General features: G+C 38.2%; 1 protein-coding gene across 3 annotated transcripts in view; it reads right to left on the bottom strand.

Annotated features, from left to right (window-relative positions):
• LOC139733914 (rho GTPase-activating protein 21-like) overlaps positions 1–18352 on the bottom strand; it is a 115626-nt gene that overhangs the window by 32372 nt on the left and 64902 nt on the right. For all 3 annotated transcript variants that reach the window (XM_071644727.1, XM_071644724.1, XM_071644726.1), the window contains 4 exons: positions 17548–17707; positions 16580–16766; positions 7698–9501; positions 7152–7299 (listed from right to left, as the gene is read on the bottom strand). In XM_071644727.1, coding sequence (XP_071500828.1) covers positions 7152–7299; positions 7698–9501; positions 16580–16766; positions 17548–17707 — 2299 coding nt within the window. The remainder of the gene's footprint in view (positions 1–7151; positions 7300–7697; positions 9502–16579; positions 16767–17547; positions 17708–18352) is intronic.

Genomic DNA, 18352 nt, shown 5'->3' on the forward strand with positions numbered 1-18352 from the left:
CTACGAAAACAACAAAATGACATAATTAGGACAACAAAACCCAAATAAACAAGTGAGTACTTAGATGAATACAGAAGTTGTCAACACAAAAATTCTGTCAATTGCAAACATAATACTAGTGAATGTGGAATGCTGCCCTCTAGTGATATCATAGAATAAATCAAGACATGTTCAGAGTGCATATATACATTACATGCATTAGATTCCTGCTTGGTGCTCTTATCCACTGTGGCGTGCTAGTTGTTAATAAAAACAGAATGACACATAGCTCTTATTTTACAAGTCTAAGTCTGCCAATCACAAAAATGTCCACTGTGGTAAAAACCTGTCACCTCAGAAGTCTGACAATATTTCTGCCTTTGAGTGGCAGCTATGACCATTGCAAATCATGCAATAAACTGAACTTCACATCAAATGATGTGGATTTAACCTCATTTGACAACTCAATTGTATGCATAAATACTTAAATGAAATGGACATGTTCCACATTAATCTGAAATAATCCATAACCATAAGCAGTCTTATTGTGAACCCAGAGTAGAATAGCCACAGGACAATATAGAGCACAACACAAGATTTGATTATGATGTTTTGAATGGAGGGATTTTCAGAATTTTGTTTGTTTGTTATCAAACAATGTGGTTGCATGAGACTTTGATATAATTTGTACAACAAATAGCCCTCAATATAATACATGTAATCTCATCATGGCCTATAGAAAAAGACACACACTGACCACATTAAGTTTTGATATCATACGGAACTCAGTGTACTGACAGGGAGGTGTGAGAGACACAGCTGAGATTGTGCAAGGTAGACCTCGTCTTGTTTGTCAGACATGGCTGAGAAATGTGTATGAATGAGATGGGAGCTAGGACCTTGACTATAAGCCCTGCTTGCCTCCATGTCCTGAAATGAGAGGACTGAAGCTTTTCCATAGCAAGCCAGGCTGTGTCAATAGGGAGAACTGAGAAAAATGAGGGTGATCCATTTGATATCTCTTTCAAGGACATGGCTAGAGCATGGATGCCTAAAAGGAATCTGAGTGAGAGAGAAAATTAAAAAAAAAAAAACCTTGAGAAGACTCTAAGAAGACAAATAGAAATTGATTGATAGGTCTTTGCCAACCTCCTTCATACCTGTCCAATTTGTGCAAGTTATCCATGAATTTGCCAAGAAAAAAATATAAGCTACATACATCAAGTAGGCCTACCATTTTCATTGCACTCAAAATAACTTTTTTTTTCTTCTTTTTTTTTTTTTCAGGTTGCAATCTTGATCACAACCCACATCTTGAAACTGTTACAGCAAGAACAGAAATAGCATGTTTTTTCATGAGATTCGGGTTGCATCCCAAATGGCACAATTTTTTTGTGATTTTTTGCAAAAGGATTCAGTTGTGCAGTGAGAGCAGTGACTGCAAACAATTTCCACATTGTATATCCCACAATGCACCATGCGTGTCACTCCATGCTATTTTTACTATGCTGTGGCGTGCCACAGCATGTTGAATTGGCCTTGTGATATACAATACTAAGCATAACATTCATAACATGCACGGGTCAGCTCTTCGCAAATAATCGCAACTAAAAAAGTTTGAGTATGTTTTACAGTGAGAACGCTGAATCAAAAGGTGTGACCCTGATCATGACCAAAATTTCAAAATTTTGCAACGAAAACAGCACTGATGATAATCAATTATTTTCTTCTCTTTTTAAGCCGTAACAAAGACACACATTTGAAATGTCATCTTGACTGAGTTTATCCATGAAGCTGGAGTGTAACTGGAATAGCCAAGTTACAGCTCAATCTCACCTATCATAGATACTGCAGTGTATTTACACACCACACTTGTTAGACATGCTAATTCTATAAGAGGTTATTTTTTCACCCATACCACAGTAGACTGAAATATTAACCACTAGCATATTTTAGTTTGTGCATTGAGGAAATCATAGATTAACAGAGCAGTGCAGTAATATCAACTGGTGGGTGCTAATATCTCTCTTTCCCCCTCTCTCTTAGCACAGTGCCTATAGTGAGTTGGCAAACGCCCAGAGTCACACTGCTCACATACACTTTAGGAGTTTGAGGACAACACACCCACTACACTAGACAGCCAAATTTTCATGGATCAAATGTACACATTTTATGTTCCTCAGTGCTGCTGTTTCTGAACTCTTCATTTTACACAGTAGTTTGTAGGGCTTACATCTGATTACCTATTCACTTTTGTCATTGACAAGAATGTTACAAAAGCATGTCTAAAATTCTTTCTCTAGGGTGGAGTTGATTAGTTTACCCTTTTTTATTCTCCCCTTTTATTACCAGACATGGAAGGAATGTCACTCAATTATATGCAGTAATTCATGTCCACAGTCACTACTTGTGATAATACATGAAGTTGTCAATACCATGCTGCCATTCATCACACAGTTAGACTTGTCATATGCCCTGTGCCCCATTGCATAAAAGTTACTATTGTGGTAACTTTGCCATCCAATGGTAACTACCATGGTAACAATACTCAGCAGCCAATCAAAATCAAGAATCCCATGGTAGTTACCATTGGATGGCAAAGTTACCACAATAGTAACTTTTATGCAATGGGGCCCAGATAGATGTGACTGTGCATCACATAGCCAACAAAAAGCAACACACCCTAATTCTACATGAGGTCTCAAATACTGTAAAAGTGGAAATTTTCGCGGTGTTCAAATTTTCGCGCATTTCGCGCAACCAGAAACTAGTGCGAAAATAAAAGCATGCGAATATTTTTGCTTGCCATATGTGCCTGTGCGTGATGTCTTGATTCCACGGAATTAAAAACACGCGAAACTCTTCCGACCCGGCCAAGCGTGAAAAATTAGTCACGCGAACTTTACAGTAGTAGGGGAATTCAGTCAACTTGGTTAATCTTCAGTTGTTGGTTTGTTTGTTTTTTTCTGAAAGAGCAATTCTTCTTCAACATTATTCTTAAGTTTTGGATCGCAAAACAAATGGCAAATTGTATCTTTTGCAGTTTACGTGGAAATACATTTTCTGTTTAATATCATGATTAGGTAGTCTACAGGCCCCTTTTTCATTTCTTAAGAACCCTCTATGCGCTCTTCATTTTCTACTAAAACTACCTCTAGTAACTTTTGAAAGGATGTTGCTACTGCTGTGATGAATCGAATATGCCTAGAGTGTGCACAATTTCAGCTTAATCTGATAATCCCTTCATTATGGTTGTTATGGAGTTTTACTTCCTGCTTCTAGTTCCATTCACTGCACAGAGCACAGGTTGGTACAAGATTAGCCACTTGAATAGCCCCTGAACTTCACAGAGCACAGGTTGGTACAAGATTAGCCACTTGAATAGCCCCTGAACTTCACAGAGCACAGGTTGGTACAAGATTAGCCACTTGAATAGCCCCTGAACTGCACAGAGCACAGGTTGGTACAAGATTAGCCACTTGAATAGCCCCTGAACTGCACAGAGCACAGGTTGGTACAAGATTAGCCACTTGAATAGCCCCTGAACTGCACAGAGCACAGGTTGGTACAAGATTAGCCACTTGAATAGCCCCTGAACTGCACAGAGCACAGGTTGGTACAAGATTAGCCACTTGAATAGCCCCTGAACTGCACAGAGCACAGGTTGGTACAAGATTAGCCACTTGAATAGCCCCTGAACTGCACAGAGCACAGGTTGGTACAAGATTAGCCACTTGAATAGCCCCTGAACTGCACAGAGCACAGGTTGGTACAAGATTAGCCACTTGAATAGCCCCTGAACTGCACAGAGCACAGGTTGGTACAAGATTAGCCACTTGAATAGCCCCTGAACTTCACAGAGCACAGGTTGGTACAAGATTAGCCACTTGAATAGCCCCTGAACTGCACAGAGCACAGGTTGGTACAAGATTAGCCACTTGAATAGCCCCTGAACTGCACAGAACACAGGTTGGTACAAGATTAGCCACTTGAATAGCCCCTGAACTGCACAGAGCACAGGTTGGTACAAGATTAGCCACTTGAATAGCCCCTGAACTGCACAGAGCACAGGTTGGTACAAGATTAGCCACTTGAATAGCCCCTGAACTGCACAGAGCACAGGTTGGTACAAGATTAGCCACTTGAATAGCCCCTGAACTTCACAGAGCACAGGTTGGTACAAGATTAGCCACTTGAATAGCCCCTGAACTGCACAGAGCACAGGTTGGTACAAGATTAGCCACTTGAATAGCCCCTGAACTTCACAGAGCACAGGTTGGTACAAGATTAGCCACTTGAATAGCCCCTGAACTGCACAGAGCACAGGTTGGTACAAGATTAGGAACTTGAATAGCCCCTGAACTGCACAGAACACAGGTTGGTACAAGATTAGCCACTTGAATAGCCCTGAACTTCACAGAGCACAGGTTGGTACAAGATTAGCCACTTGAATAGCCCCTGAACTTCACAGCCTCTTTTCTAAGTAAACATTTGTTCACAGTATGTTCTTTCTTTCTATTATTTAGACAGGTTATGAAAGTCCATTTGTATTTAGTTATATATTATTTTAAAGCTAAGAGTCTGCTCTTTCAGAATCTACCCTTAACTTAAAATCTGTATCTGGTGACTTTTGGTTGATTTTGTGATGCTGGGTCACATACATGTACATATTTTTCCTCAGGAATACGCCGAAATATCTTTCTCTTGTTTTGGTCAGCAAGTGCAAAGACATTTCAAGTTCTGTAGGATACTAGTATACAATGTACATACACAAACTGCATTCCCTCCAGCCCCTCCCATCACAAACAAAGAACAAACAAAAACAAGCTTATACTTCAACAAATTTGTTCTATTTTGCTGATAAAACATTTACAATAAATATATTTGAAGCATATAGATGTGAATAGTATCGTTACACAAGACTTCCTTTCATACACTGCACATTCTGTTCCAATGAACATAAAAAGCAGAATAGTTTTGGTATCAGTACTATGCAAAGGTGAGCTGACTATGGAATCAAATCCTGCGTAGACAAGTTAGTGCAAATCAAGCAAATGTGATGGCATTGTTAGTAATAAATCATCAAACCAAAACTCTTTCTGGGTGGCCACTCTGCTAAAGCATTACAAGTTATTTGTATCAAGCTTTTGTGAAGCAAATCTACAACTCTTGCAGTGTGTGCAGAATGGGATACTATGGCCTGATGCATAATGATGATAAAAAAGAATATCTGAGAATCAATGTGTGACATAACAACCAAAAAAAAAGAGAAAAATATCTATATGTATATATATATATATATATATATATATATATATATATATATATATATATAGGATCATGAGTTATACCACACGTTAACTTACTTGTCAGCCTGAAATAAAATTTTGTGTTACAGCATATTGAGCAATATTGAGAATTTTCGGATGTTCAGAAGACTGCTGTACAGCATAGCTTTAATTCATCCAGCCACTGAGTCATTAACATACATTCTATCTGTATCTAGGTGCAACAACTTTCAAGAGTTCATATTTTAGAGGCCTCTCACAATTTTAATTTATAATTTATATTCTTAATTTTAATCTATATTTTAGTTAATACCACATTTTGAAAAAAAAATATATATATACATTTTGCTGATTTCTTGTCACATGTTCAAAAGGTCAACTACAAGTGCTAATGCCATTTCTTGTTTTCTGTTTAGTTTTTGTTTGTTTGCTGAGGGCAATTACTGTCTGTAGCTCCATTAACTCGTTGGAGACAAGTCCCGAGTAGACTCTATGGAAAACATACGTTAAAGCAAAATCAGCTCATCCTCAATGGGTTATTTATCTAGGATGATCTTGCAAAAACAAAAAACAACAACTTAATGGCACAGCCAGCATTAACTTTGGCCAGCAGTTTTTATTGGAATCTCATGCTAGGCTTGAAATCATGAAGCTGTGTCTGACAGTTTCTATTAGCAGGACTAACTCAGTGCATGAAACCATAGGTATGCCTTCAACCTGGTGAACTTTAAAGAGTTGCTAGTAAAAACAGATTCATACCCAAACAGTTCCTTCCCCATGATGGAATACATCTTACATAGATGTCATGATGTTTAGATGCTGCTGATGATCTGATATAGGTTTGTGACAAGCATGCTGGCTAGCTGTTCACGACTGGATAAATGGCGATATTTTTTTTTATTTTTTTTAAAAGCAGCTCTACCATTTTCTTCGCGCACACCTTCCTTCATCTGTACAAGTCGCCGGTACGCAGCACCGATGCTCATCTCCTTCATCTTGCCACCGCTCCCACGCTTTGATGACCATGATCCGTACGACTGTATTGCCGACTCTGTGTTGGAACGAGTTCTTGGCTCCTTGAAGTCATAGGACATCGACCGCGGTCGCCAACCTTTAAAGCGGAATGCTGGGTGTTTTTGACAAGGAGGGGGCACAACATGCTGACTCATGCGTAGCTTTTGTCACTGAATATTAACCATTATCTTTCCGTTGTCTATGCTACATGTATCTATCACAGATTTGTCAAAATGCAACACCAGTTCCAATTTTCCACATTGGAAGCCATTCCTACTCTACACATGTGTGCAATGATCATAACACATCAGTGATATGGAGGTACTAACATAGAGGGATGCAGTGAAAGGGAGGAATGGGAGCTTGCCAAGTTATGAAGGATAAAATTACTGTGAAGAGTGATTTCAGTTCAGAGTGATTAGCAGTCGGATTTAAATGAAATTGTATGAAATCATGATTGGGTTTCGTTGTTTCAGTTGAAGCTAAATGAATGATAACAGCCTTTGATTTGAAAAGTAACTGTAATTTGAAGTAGCAGTGATATTTGTGTTTTGCAATCGATTTCTGAAATGATACAAAGTGACCACACACATTCTATTTTGTTTCTCCTTCTAGTAAGAATGGAACTTGTGAAAATCAGAATATGAGTGCTGAAACATATAACTGTTCTGCATTTCTACTGTTGACATACAGTGTATTTTGGATGTAAGGCCAAGAATTGTCTGGTCAAAATGACCAAATAGGGCAGGCAGCAAAATAACATGCAGGATTACAAGACTTGGTACACACAAATACCCACTGCTCACAACATGGAGGATGAAGATGATTACTCTACCACATATAGCAAAGAGTGTTCATTGCAGTGAATACCTGGGTATGATTTGCCTTCTCTCTCTCCACTCACTGACCCAGCGCTGTTACTGCTAGCACTGGAGTCTTTTCTCCCAGACCTCATGAGGGCGCCATCATCCATCTGGACCCCCTCTGGTACAGCATCGCCAGCATTCTTGCGGAAAGCCTGAATGAACAGAATGAGCAGAAACAGAAAGAGGAAAAAAATTGCACTGATAAAAGAAGAAATTCAAAAGGCATATTAGACATGAGTTCATATTCAAAATAATATAAACACATAATAAAACTAAGATCTATCAAACATACAAAATTAGGATAGTTCTTGATCAAAGTATATTTCAGCAAAATGGCAATGTATCACCTGTCAAAACAGAATATCTTTCAGATGTAAAACAATAACAACAATATTACATTGTGACAAATGTTCTTGAGTATTTTTAACATAAATGAATGATAAGCTATGTATTTCAAGGAATATTTTCATTTGTAACAAACAGAGAAATAGCATATATTTGGATAATGTCCATTCTCCTAGAGAAGAACTAAAGAGCAAGGACATCTTACCTGGAACTGAGACCAGTTTGTCCTCTGGTGAGACCTGTCATAGCTACGGCTTCTGTGTCTCTCATGCATGGTGCGTTCACGTTGCCTCTCTCTCTCAAGGCTCCGTTCCCGCACCCTGCCTCGACTGCTGTCCCTCTTTGGCACCGGAGGTTTCTGCTTCCCTTGGTTCGATGATGGTCGTCCTTCACTCCCTTCACTGCCTGCAGATCCCCTCCTTGAGCCCGTCCGCTTCCAGGGAAAGAAGCTTCCGTCTGGGACAGTCAGCTGATTGCTACTGATGTCATTGCTGCTAGAAGACTGCTTCTTGTCTCTGTACTGCAGACTGTCTTGAGGCTTGTCTGGTAACACCTGGCGTTGGCCAACCAGGTGGACAACCCGACCTGAGGCAAGAGTCTGTGATCTGGAGATTGGGAGAGCTGATGCTGATGAACTACTTGAAATATTTCTTGAACCTGATTCATGATTTACAGTCAGTGCTCTGTTCCGTACCTCATGCTTTGGGGACACATTGCTTGATATCACCTCTCCACTATGCACGTTGACGTTCCTGGCGGCTTGTGAAAGGTTATCTGCAGACACAGAGGCCGACACAGTGACTCTAGTGGCTTGGGCTGTGTACTCATTACGGTGCAGGGATGCTTCCTCTGCAAAAGCCTTATGGATGTCTGGATCGTCTACCTTCACAGTGATCCTGGCACTGCCAATCCCTGGACTCTTGCTGACTTTGACACTCTCCTGGTCATTCTGCCATGTGTTTACTACCCCTGAATATCTGCTGGCATCATCAGTCCGCTGGACACTCTGCCCAGCAATGATACTCACCTGTCGATTTTGTCTACCGATGTCAGACCGAGCACCAGACGTCAGTAAATCATCACACGATGAGGAACCATTCATGCTTCTCTGGGGCTGTATTCTGAGCACAGCTTGGTTAGACGACAGGCCAGGCTGTGTGAGTAAATTGTCCACACTTGAACTGTGCCCTCGACTTGAACTCTTACTGGTCTCTGCTTTCTCTGCAGGGGCAGCCATTGAGTTGGCATCGGAGCTAGAAACGGAATTGGCAAGCTTAGCGGCTTCATAGTAACTCTTCAGGGATGCCACATGTTTCCCAGGCTGAGGATCTGGCTTTTCATTCACCTCATCTCGCTTCCTTACATGGACATCTCCTACATTGCTTTGACTACTTTGTGGCTTGTTCAAAGTCTGTGCATTCAATACATTAGTTAATCTGAACGTCCTCTGGTCCTTTTGACTATGTGATGGTGAGTCCCCAGTTGACTGTGAGGTGTTTACCACTGTGACTCTCATTGGTGCTGAGGACTCATGATTGATAGTGGAAGCCGTAACACGCTGTACCTTGTAAGGCTGCTTTGTATCGGAATTTTTCCTTTCATTCTTACAGTTCCTATACCCATCTGAGTTAGATGTGGATGTATGACTGTTCAGCTTGCTCCCCTGGTGTACCTGGATATCTCGATAGGTAGTTGATGGCGAATCATCAGTCAAGAATCTGATATCACTCCTTTCTTTGATGGATTCAGTGTCCTCACTCTCTCGGCCACCCTTACCAACAACAAGCACATCGTGATCATCCGACAAGGAGGAGAGATTGCTACCAGAGTTCTGGCTGTTTAGGTCTGCCTCTCTCTTAGCCTGCTCATTGGGGAAACTCTGCTTTCTGTCACTGCGCCATGACTGTGTAGAGGGTGCACTACTCGATGCTTTGTATGCTGAGGATGGGTAGGCTACCTGTAGGATGTCTTCCTCTCTAGGGACTACAAACAGCGTCAGGTTCTTATCGCTGCAACGAGACAAAAATAGGGGCTTTCTCAATTAATCATCATTGCATTACGGGATGAAAAGCAGAAGATGGATACATTCTTACAAGAAAGGTAGCCATTCTACCTCTTAGGAAAACAGAACCTATACATACACTTAAGAGCACACTCAAGAAGCAGACCCCTTTCTGTTGAAATTGCAGTAATCCCTAGTTTTGGAGGCTAGCTATTAAATAAGCAATGTCCACTTTGTATCAAAAGGCTAAATCTCTGGGCAGAAACTATGAGAATCATGGGAATACAAAATACCAGTCTGATTGGGTAATTACTGCTGGAATGCACATTGAGCTAAGTAATTTGGTAATCATTTTTCAAAAAGAGACTTGGGACTCACATTCTCCCATTCCTACTGACATATTTTAGTCTTCAAATCTAACATGTTCCTCTTTTGTGGAATCCTATGTACACTAGTATACCACAGCACTTGTCTCCATACAAACACAAAACTTTTCAGACTACCAAAACCAAGAGTGATGGCAACATGCAAGTACCAGACAAGGTCCCATTACAACCTGTATGAAACCAGAGAGGAATTCTTTGAACTAGGCAGATCCTGGAAATTACCACTGTCTCAAAATTCCCTATACACAAAGCTTATCCTACCTATTTCTTTCTCTCTTTTTTTCTCTCTCTCTATCAGAATACAATAAAATTACCCTGAAAAAGTTTGATTAGTGATATAACACGACCAAAACAAGTTATTAAAGTTTGTTCTGAGTGAAACATCATAGTAGCATAACCAAGACGACATGAGCCACAGTGTGTAGATGCTGCAAGTATTGAGCATTAAACATTAAAAAGATAATCTATTTCACTCTTATAATTGCTTCACTTTCTTTCTCTGTCTTGTTTCCCTTCACTAAAGTCATCAATGCACTAAACTACTATGGGTATTGTCTGTTCAGATTAATAGAATAAATTACTATGGGTACTGTCTGTTCAGAATAATAAAATAAATTACTATGGGTATTGTCTGTTCAAATTAATAGAATAAAAAAGAATTGTTTGTATGGGAAAAAAATATTTCAAAAACAAGATCAGGAGAAACAGAAATGGTGTCAGCTCAAAGTTTGACATAGACCTTTTCCTATAGGTCTTATTGATGAGAGACAAACCATGCCATGCAATGGACATAAAGAAAACAAAAATGAATATACCAGGAGTGAAGAGATAGAATGACCTGAAGCAGGAATATTTTGTGATATCACCAGTCTCAGATCTAGTAACTGTGGGTGCACAAACTCCCTTTAGAGGTGGATTTCATATCTCTCAACCACTTTCATATTTGATTATTTCCTGATTTAATGCTTGAGAGACTGGACTTTACAAAGTCTGTTGGCTATGACCTTTACTGGACAATAGAAGGCCAGAGGGAAGTATGCTTGACTTATTCTCAACTCACAAGCCTCATCCCAATTTAACCTGTGAAGATAATAATCCTCTAATCAAGAGCAATTCTCAAGAGCAGATCTTACCAGCCAGAAAAAAGACTTAGGCTCAAGATGAGATAGGTTTTCATATATCATGATACTATTTTCTGTGCCGCAAGGCTACAAGAAAGGCTATCTATCTTCATATTCAACCAATTGTTGTCTTTTGTTGAACGGTTTCCTACAGTTTTCCAAGCTGGCAAGAACAATAACAAAGACATTGATAGCTCTTGGAAGTGACATTGTAGTACATCACTCAAATTATGCCTCGTAGCTTACAAGCAGTTTATAGAGCAGACTTAAAGGTCTGACTGCCATCTAAGTGATGTACAGTATGCATTATCATTTGAAACTTAGTCTCACAATTAGGTACTGGAGAATAATTTGTTTGACCTCTTTTTATCTTACATTGTGGGGTTTTCTTTATTTTTTACTTTATTAACAATACAAAAAGTACACTTAGGTGAGCAAACAGTGGAAACAACACACAAAGACAAAAAGACAAACTTGATTTGCTCACCTACTGCTGAGGTTCTCATTCTTACAGGGACATAAAAGGGTTAAGCAAGACTTTTTGTTTTTTGCATATCTTTGTTATAGTAAAAATGGGACTAACAAATCAGGGTGATTTACACAAAACAATCCCTGCTCCTTAATTTTTCACTCCTAAACTTCTGCGGATTTAATTTGTATGTCTGTCTAATATCCAGTATTTGACATTACAACATACACAATACACTACTTCAAATGTTTCTACATAACAACTTCACTACATATCCCAAGCTTCTTGATCTTCTGTCATAGTATTATACCATTGATATTAGTCTTCCTCAAGTGATGGTATTTTCTATTAAAAAGAGAAAACTCCATCTATAGCAGACTTCAGAGACGTCTGGTATTAACTAACCATTATACAGATAAGATTTGAGTACAAGAAAGTAACAGCAGTGGAAGTGGAAAATATCCTGTTTAATGTATGTAGGTTTATATGCTTGTGAAGTAATAAAATATGAAGTGTCTGTATATCTGTCTCTCTAGAGGCAGCACCTCCCTCATATGATCATTATTAGTAGTATTATCATTGGGTGTGACATGAAGATGGAAGAAGAAGAACTATAAAGGATGTGAATATGATAAAAAGTGGTACAGTCCACAAAATAAATACAATAAAAGTAGGTTTGACTAACTGCAAAGACTAGCTCATACAAGAGGTGGATGTACAGATACACAGTACATGGAATGCAGTACACAGGCACTAGACAGGACACCATTGGTTAAGACAGTGCAGACAAATAGACAAATGTGGTTTACTATAAAGAATGCAGATATTAGTCAGAAAGGTAGGTAGACTACAATCAACAAATATATATATACAGTGTACAAAATGGACAATCAGGGGGATACATGGAAAGGGCATGGCACCAAATATAACAATGGACCAACTATGACTAGAAAGAATTAAAGATTGATGGAATAAAGTATTGATAGATGATAGCATAATTATACTATATTGCAAAGAACCATTTGACATAGCATATAATATGCCCAGGTATCGTTTGGACCAGTGAGTCTTGTTACTGAATCTGCCTCAAAGGTCAATGCTTGATTGGTTATTGATGACCAATTAATTCATTGATGAACAGTTTGAAATGATCAATTGATTCCTGATTTAGACTTATTACAAAATATAGCAGTATATGACTTTGAGACGTATGAACCCACTTTAACATAATTAGTACCAATATTATGTTCATATGTGTTTTGCACTGAAAAGTATTAAGCATTAAGAATTGAGTGAAATGCACGAACCAATAATACTGTGTGTTCATATCCAGGATACATTTGGCAAAGGTTAATAGATTCATACATATTGGAAATGATATACAAGGATAATAATCATAAATGCACATTTAATTACCTGTATTTACTGCAGACAACATTGCAAATATGAGATAAAGTGAACATAAAAGAAGACAAAAGTAGATTAGAAACATAAATCCACTGCAGCACAACCCTGGTTTCACTGATTTTGATGTCCATAGACTATAGATATATCTTTCCAGGCATATGTACACATCTATTGTAAGTTGGCACAAAGCTTCAAGATTTGTATTGAATGCCCCAATATTCCTTTTAGTAATACATTATAGAAACTTCATACAAAAGACAAACACAAGATGAGCATACATTATGGCACAGACACGTGAAGACAGTGAGAATTTTGTCAATATATATTGCACTTGCAAGTAAATCAAAGCACTCATTAAAAAAAAAAAAAAAATACAAAAAAAAAAACTTAAAACCCATGCTCATAACAGCTTATTATGTGCCAGTGATATTTCCTGTTGTATTCATATCACCTAGATTTGACAAAATTTCAATAATGATTAAAAACAACAAACCAAATTCATTCATGAGAGCTCTGAGATAACACTGGGATGTTTTATTTAATGAAACTTTTGTTTTATGAAAAAGCAAAAACTAAAAACAAAAATTCACTTTGCTAGCCAATCAAAACTGACATTGGAGATAGCTAAACAAGGCGTGCCCAAATGAACCCTTAAAGCAAACACTTGTGCAATTATGTTTTAACCTGTACACTCAATCCCACTATACATTCAGTTAATAAGTGATGTTGACTTTTCCCATAGTTTAGTCAGGAGTTGGCATTTGTGGGGTTAAAGCAATTGAATATCCCTACACACAATTTCCTTTTCCTTTCAAACAGGAAATTCTCTTGAATTTGATCAAACAAGACGACTCGAATATCAACTGATTTGCCCAGTATCACATGTAATATTCACTACACATGACTGCTTCCTCATTTAACTCTCGTTGTATGTTCACAGAATGCCTATGGTACTATTAACACATTAAACTTGATGGGTGAAATGAAAATTTCATCAGACAGATTTTGATACATCTAATTTCCACACAGGGACTCACTAGTAGTCTGTGAAATCAGACCTGATCAAATGTTTAGCATTGAACCTATATTCACTTCAAGTCTACATGATTTATCACTGAACCCTGGTTACATATCAAGTCTAAGCCCTGCTGTATGAGGTTCTCCGTCTTCAATAAATCAGAAATCAAATGAACATGGCTTTACACTTGAGTCATATTCTATCACTTCCAGCCTTTCACATCAGGTTTTCTATTTGTAATAGAATTAACTGTATTAACTGTACTATATCAAACCAGAGTACACAGAGGAGAAAAATGGCCCCTGTGCTGCACGTATGATTTAATTTTCTTCTTCTTCTTAAGTTTTCTTGAGAGATATTGATATGATTAAGTTATACCACATACATGTATAATAGGTTTAAGATTTCATTTAGATCCAAGCATTTTTATAAACATGTAGCTGTCATAAACCTACAGATATTTTCATCACTCACACAATTAGTGCTATTGTTGATATTGCCTTAGCAGATACTACAAAAATATTAGAAAACACTGAGCTACATAGCAACACATCTTAGTGACATCAGGCATACAAACAAGCATGAGAGGGGAGAGGAGTATTTGTGTGGTTTCAACACTTTTTATGTATATTGGAGTATCTTGAAATAAAGTAGTCTTTAAAGCAATATTCAAAGAAGAGGATATCCTCATCCGAGTCAATGTCAGCTGATATTACCAGGAAGTCCATATGTGATGCATATGTGTGTGGATCTCAAAAATAATATGATTTTTCATAATTCATGCATTTGATACTCAAAAAGTATTACAATCAGTCCCAAATCAACCTACTGAATCTTTTCTTGGCATTCCACACAACATTTGGCTTCACTGGATCACTGTGTCTTTTTTGCATATTTTGCACTATGTATACAGTGTATATCACACTTAGTACCCTGTGTGACCGTATATCTTATCCCTCTGCAATGTATCATAATATATTGTACTTTACAATCATGCAGGACATGTGTAGCTATATTGTATACTCGAGTATACTCGGGCAAGTGTCTGTGGGAAATGCGTGTTGTAGCAAAATCAGCCTGTTCTTAACAGGTTAACGCAAATCTATACTACATTCATACTTCCAATCACAACTTGATTTGAGAGGTGTAAATTATACAAATAAACTTGACTTTTTCTCACCTGACAAGATGACTGATTCTCAATGTCACTAAAGCCAAAGTGAAAATCTTCAGGCAAATGTCTAGCACTTTAGTACAGCAAAGTTGAAGATTTAGTTTGTAAATGGCCAAACTGACCTTTCTTCATATCCAGGTCCTTGTTATCTTACAAGGTTTTTAATTCATTTCACTTGTTATTCAGTTTTGGGGAGGTGTTTGTGCATAAGTAGGATGTATGCCTTGTGAGTTCACCTACGAGACAGATATCACAACAAAGACAGGAAATCTACACCTGGCCATGTTTTACAGATTACAAACTCATTTTTCTCTCTCCCTCTTTTTTTTTTTTTTTTTTTTTTTTGAGGGGGGGGGGGGGGGGGGGGGAGAAATGGTACTATTTTCCTCCAGTGCTGATTCAATGCAGTCTGCTTAAAAGCCGTGCCATAATAATATAGACACAATGGCTCTTTCACCATGCCAATTTCCATTTGTCCTGCCAAAAACATCAATCTTGTGGTCATGACATGGGTAAAGAGAGGATTAAAAGTCAAGTGATGGGTTTATGTCACCCCTTTCCTTCTGAATTTAGACCAAAAATATAACGACAAAGATAGAGGGCTACTGTGTATAGTCCACATTACATTTTCTTCAGCTTCATTTTACTTGTATTATCTTTAATCATCAATTCCATGTCAGGGAAGATAGTATTGCTTTAAAGGGATCATATAGTTTTGGTTGAGACCTAATTTCATGTTTCTATCATCTTTTGGTGAGATAATGAGAAACCTCTTATGAAATATGAAAGAGCATGTGATTCCATGAGGAATTCAATGTTTATTTGATGGAAATTGGTTTTGAAATGGCTGAGATATCCAAAACAGAGCGATTCTAATAAAGTGTGGGACCCACACTGTATTATGATTGCTTTGTTTTACTTTGTTTTTGGATGTTTCAATCATTCTAAACTCGATTTTCATCAAATAAACTTTGAATTCCTCTTAAAATGGTATGAGCTGTACTATTTCATAAGTGTTTTCTTGGTATCTTGCAAAAAAATATTCAAGTAATGTGCAGTTTAATGTTTCCAGCTTAGCGTGCCTGGTCAGTGACGGGGCATTAATCTGCACATTACTTGAATATGAGACCGTTCTGAAGCAAATAATTTTCACACAACAGTAGATATATAATGTACTCTTAAATGAATCCCACAAGGATTGGAACAATCATCCCTCAGCATTCCCACTGATTCCCACTGATCGGTTACTAGCCTTCCCCTTTAAGCTCTAGCCAGTATTTGTCTGCATGATCATGAGTGAATGGGTTATAATACAGGCTGGCAAATGTCCCATATCAAATTTTCAGTGCTACAGTGTACATCACAAATCTGTAAAGTATGTTTTAACCGAGGTTTTTGTTGTATACTACCATGGAGAGGTGTAGTAGGGTGGTGTAATTATTTTACTTTAATCTTGTCCACATTCACAACCCTAGGTAAAGAAGATACATTGTAGGCTAACGATACTAACCATAGTTGAATGAGGTTGACAACTTGTTGATAAGTCTTCCCAGTCACACTCTCTCCATTCACAGACACGATGCGATCACCATTGGCCAGTCCTGCCTTGTGGGCGGGGCCCTCAGCTTTCACCTGTTTGACAAAGATTGTGTCCATTGGTTCTAACGCTGAGATGCGACTCCTCTGCTTCGGCTCATCTGAAAGGGGGAAAATGGCATCAAATACATGGGGGGGGGGGGGGGGGAAGAAGGCCAGAAAGTTATCTAGTCTGGGTCTTTATTTTGTCTTGATACTATTTCTAATCTTTATTTTTTTTCTTTTTCTTTAAACATCTTTCAATGGCAGCATAAACCAGCCACTCATATTTTTCTTCTTTTTTTCTTTTTTCTTTTTGTTATTACAGCCTATTCATCTTTGCAACATGCTACATAACAGATAACTTTGAACTGGGCATTGTTTACAATTGAAGACAACAATATACATACATTTGACTTCGGGGGCTTTTCTGTGACACATCTGCTTCCATGGATTATAGGATTGGAATGTTGATTGATCATGCAAATCCAGTTTTGAGTATACCCTAGGACTTCATTTCTGAATGAAACAATCAGCAAATGTATTAACGAGACAGTAATTGCAGTTACCATGGCCTCAAAAACAAAGCAAACAGCAGATTGGTTGCTATGTGACTGTTGTCAGGGCTACAAACTATATCAAAAGGATCATAAATGTCATACATACTCAAGCTTATATGATGAAATACCCTCACATTGCATGACACAACTAGAGAAGAAATCCTCTAATTATTATCTGGGTTATATTGTAAACATGTAACAAATGTACCCTGTGGCAACAAAACGTGTAATTCTTCCAAATTTTATAAAGGTTGTGAATGTTGCCATTGTCTGATTCAACACTTTTTATTTGTGCCATGGTTTCAAACTGATAAATGTCAGAGAGTGGTTTAAGCTGACCCACCTCCACCGGTCTCCTGTTGTCGGTTGAGCTCTGCAACAGCCGACTCTGGTGGGTAGACGATGAAATGTCTGAGAGTAAAGCCGAAGCCATTAGCCCAACGCTGCAAGGTTACCTTACGAGGACCCTTCCAGGATGCCAAAGAGTCTTGCGGCTGGGGGTCCTGAAAGATACAGGAAAAGATGGGGGATGTTGTGATTAGATTCAATTACATGTAACTTGTAAACTTGATTTATCACATGACAGGAGACATACAAGTGTATCACTTGAGACAAGAATGGACACAAACTAGTTTCAGCTTCAACTGATACGAGTGTAGTGCACTGGGTATTGCATTCCTTCACAAGATCATGACATTGCAACTCTCCAAGGACAGAATAAAGTGGAAGGAGGCACGACTTTAAATTCAAGTTGGTGACTTCTCCACTCCTTCCTCCTGAGACATTGTAATCCTCATAATGCCAACACACACAACTCCCATAAGCAATCACTTCATACAAATATCAGCTAAATATTCATCATAAATGTTTTCAGTGGGCAAAATAACATGAACACCATTTTTTAGGGCTAGCAATCAATACTCACTCCTGAAACAAATTCTTTGTGACAAAGGTGAGATTCACAATTATGATAATTTTTCTTATATACAAAACTTGCATCTTTTCAAAAGGAATGCAGCACTTTTTTGTTATCCATCCACACACATACATAATGATGCTTGCAAAATGTTTCAAAGCAAAGCAATTTGATTTGCAAAGAAATTGAAAGTGTTTCTGATAAGTTATATTGTTTCCCTTTAATGTGTTCA

This window comes from Diadema antillarum, unplaced genomic scaffold (genome assembly GCF_040938485.1).
Source record: "Diadema antillarum isolate AM-2024a unplaced genomic scaffold, OU_Dant_1.0 seq00000503_RagTag, whole genome shotgun sequence".
Lineage (NCBI taxonomy): Eukaryota > Metazoa > Echinodermata > Echinoidea > Diadematoida > Diadematidae > Diadema > Diadema antillarum.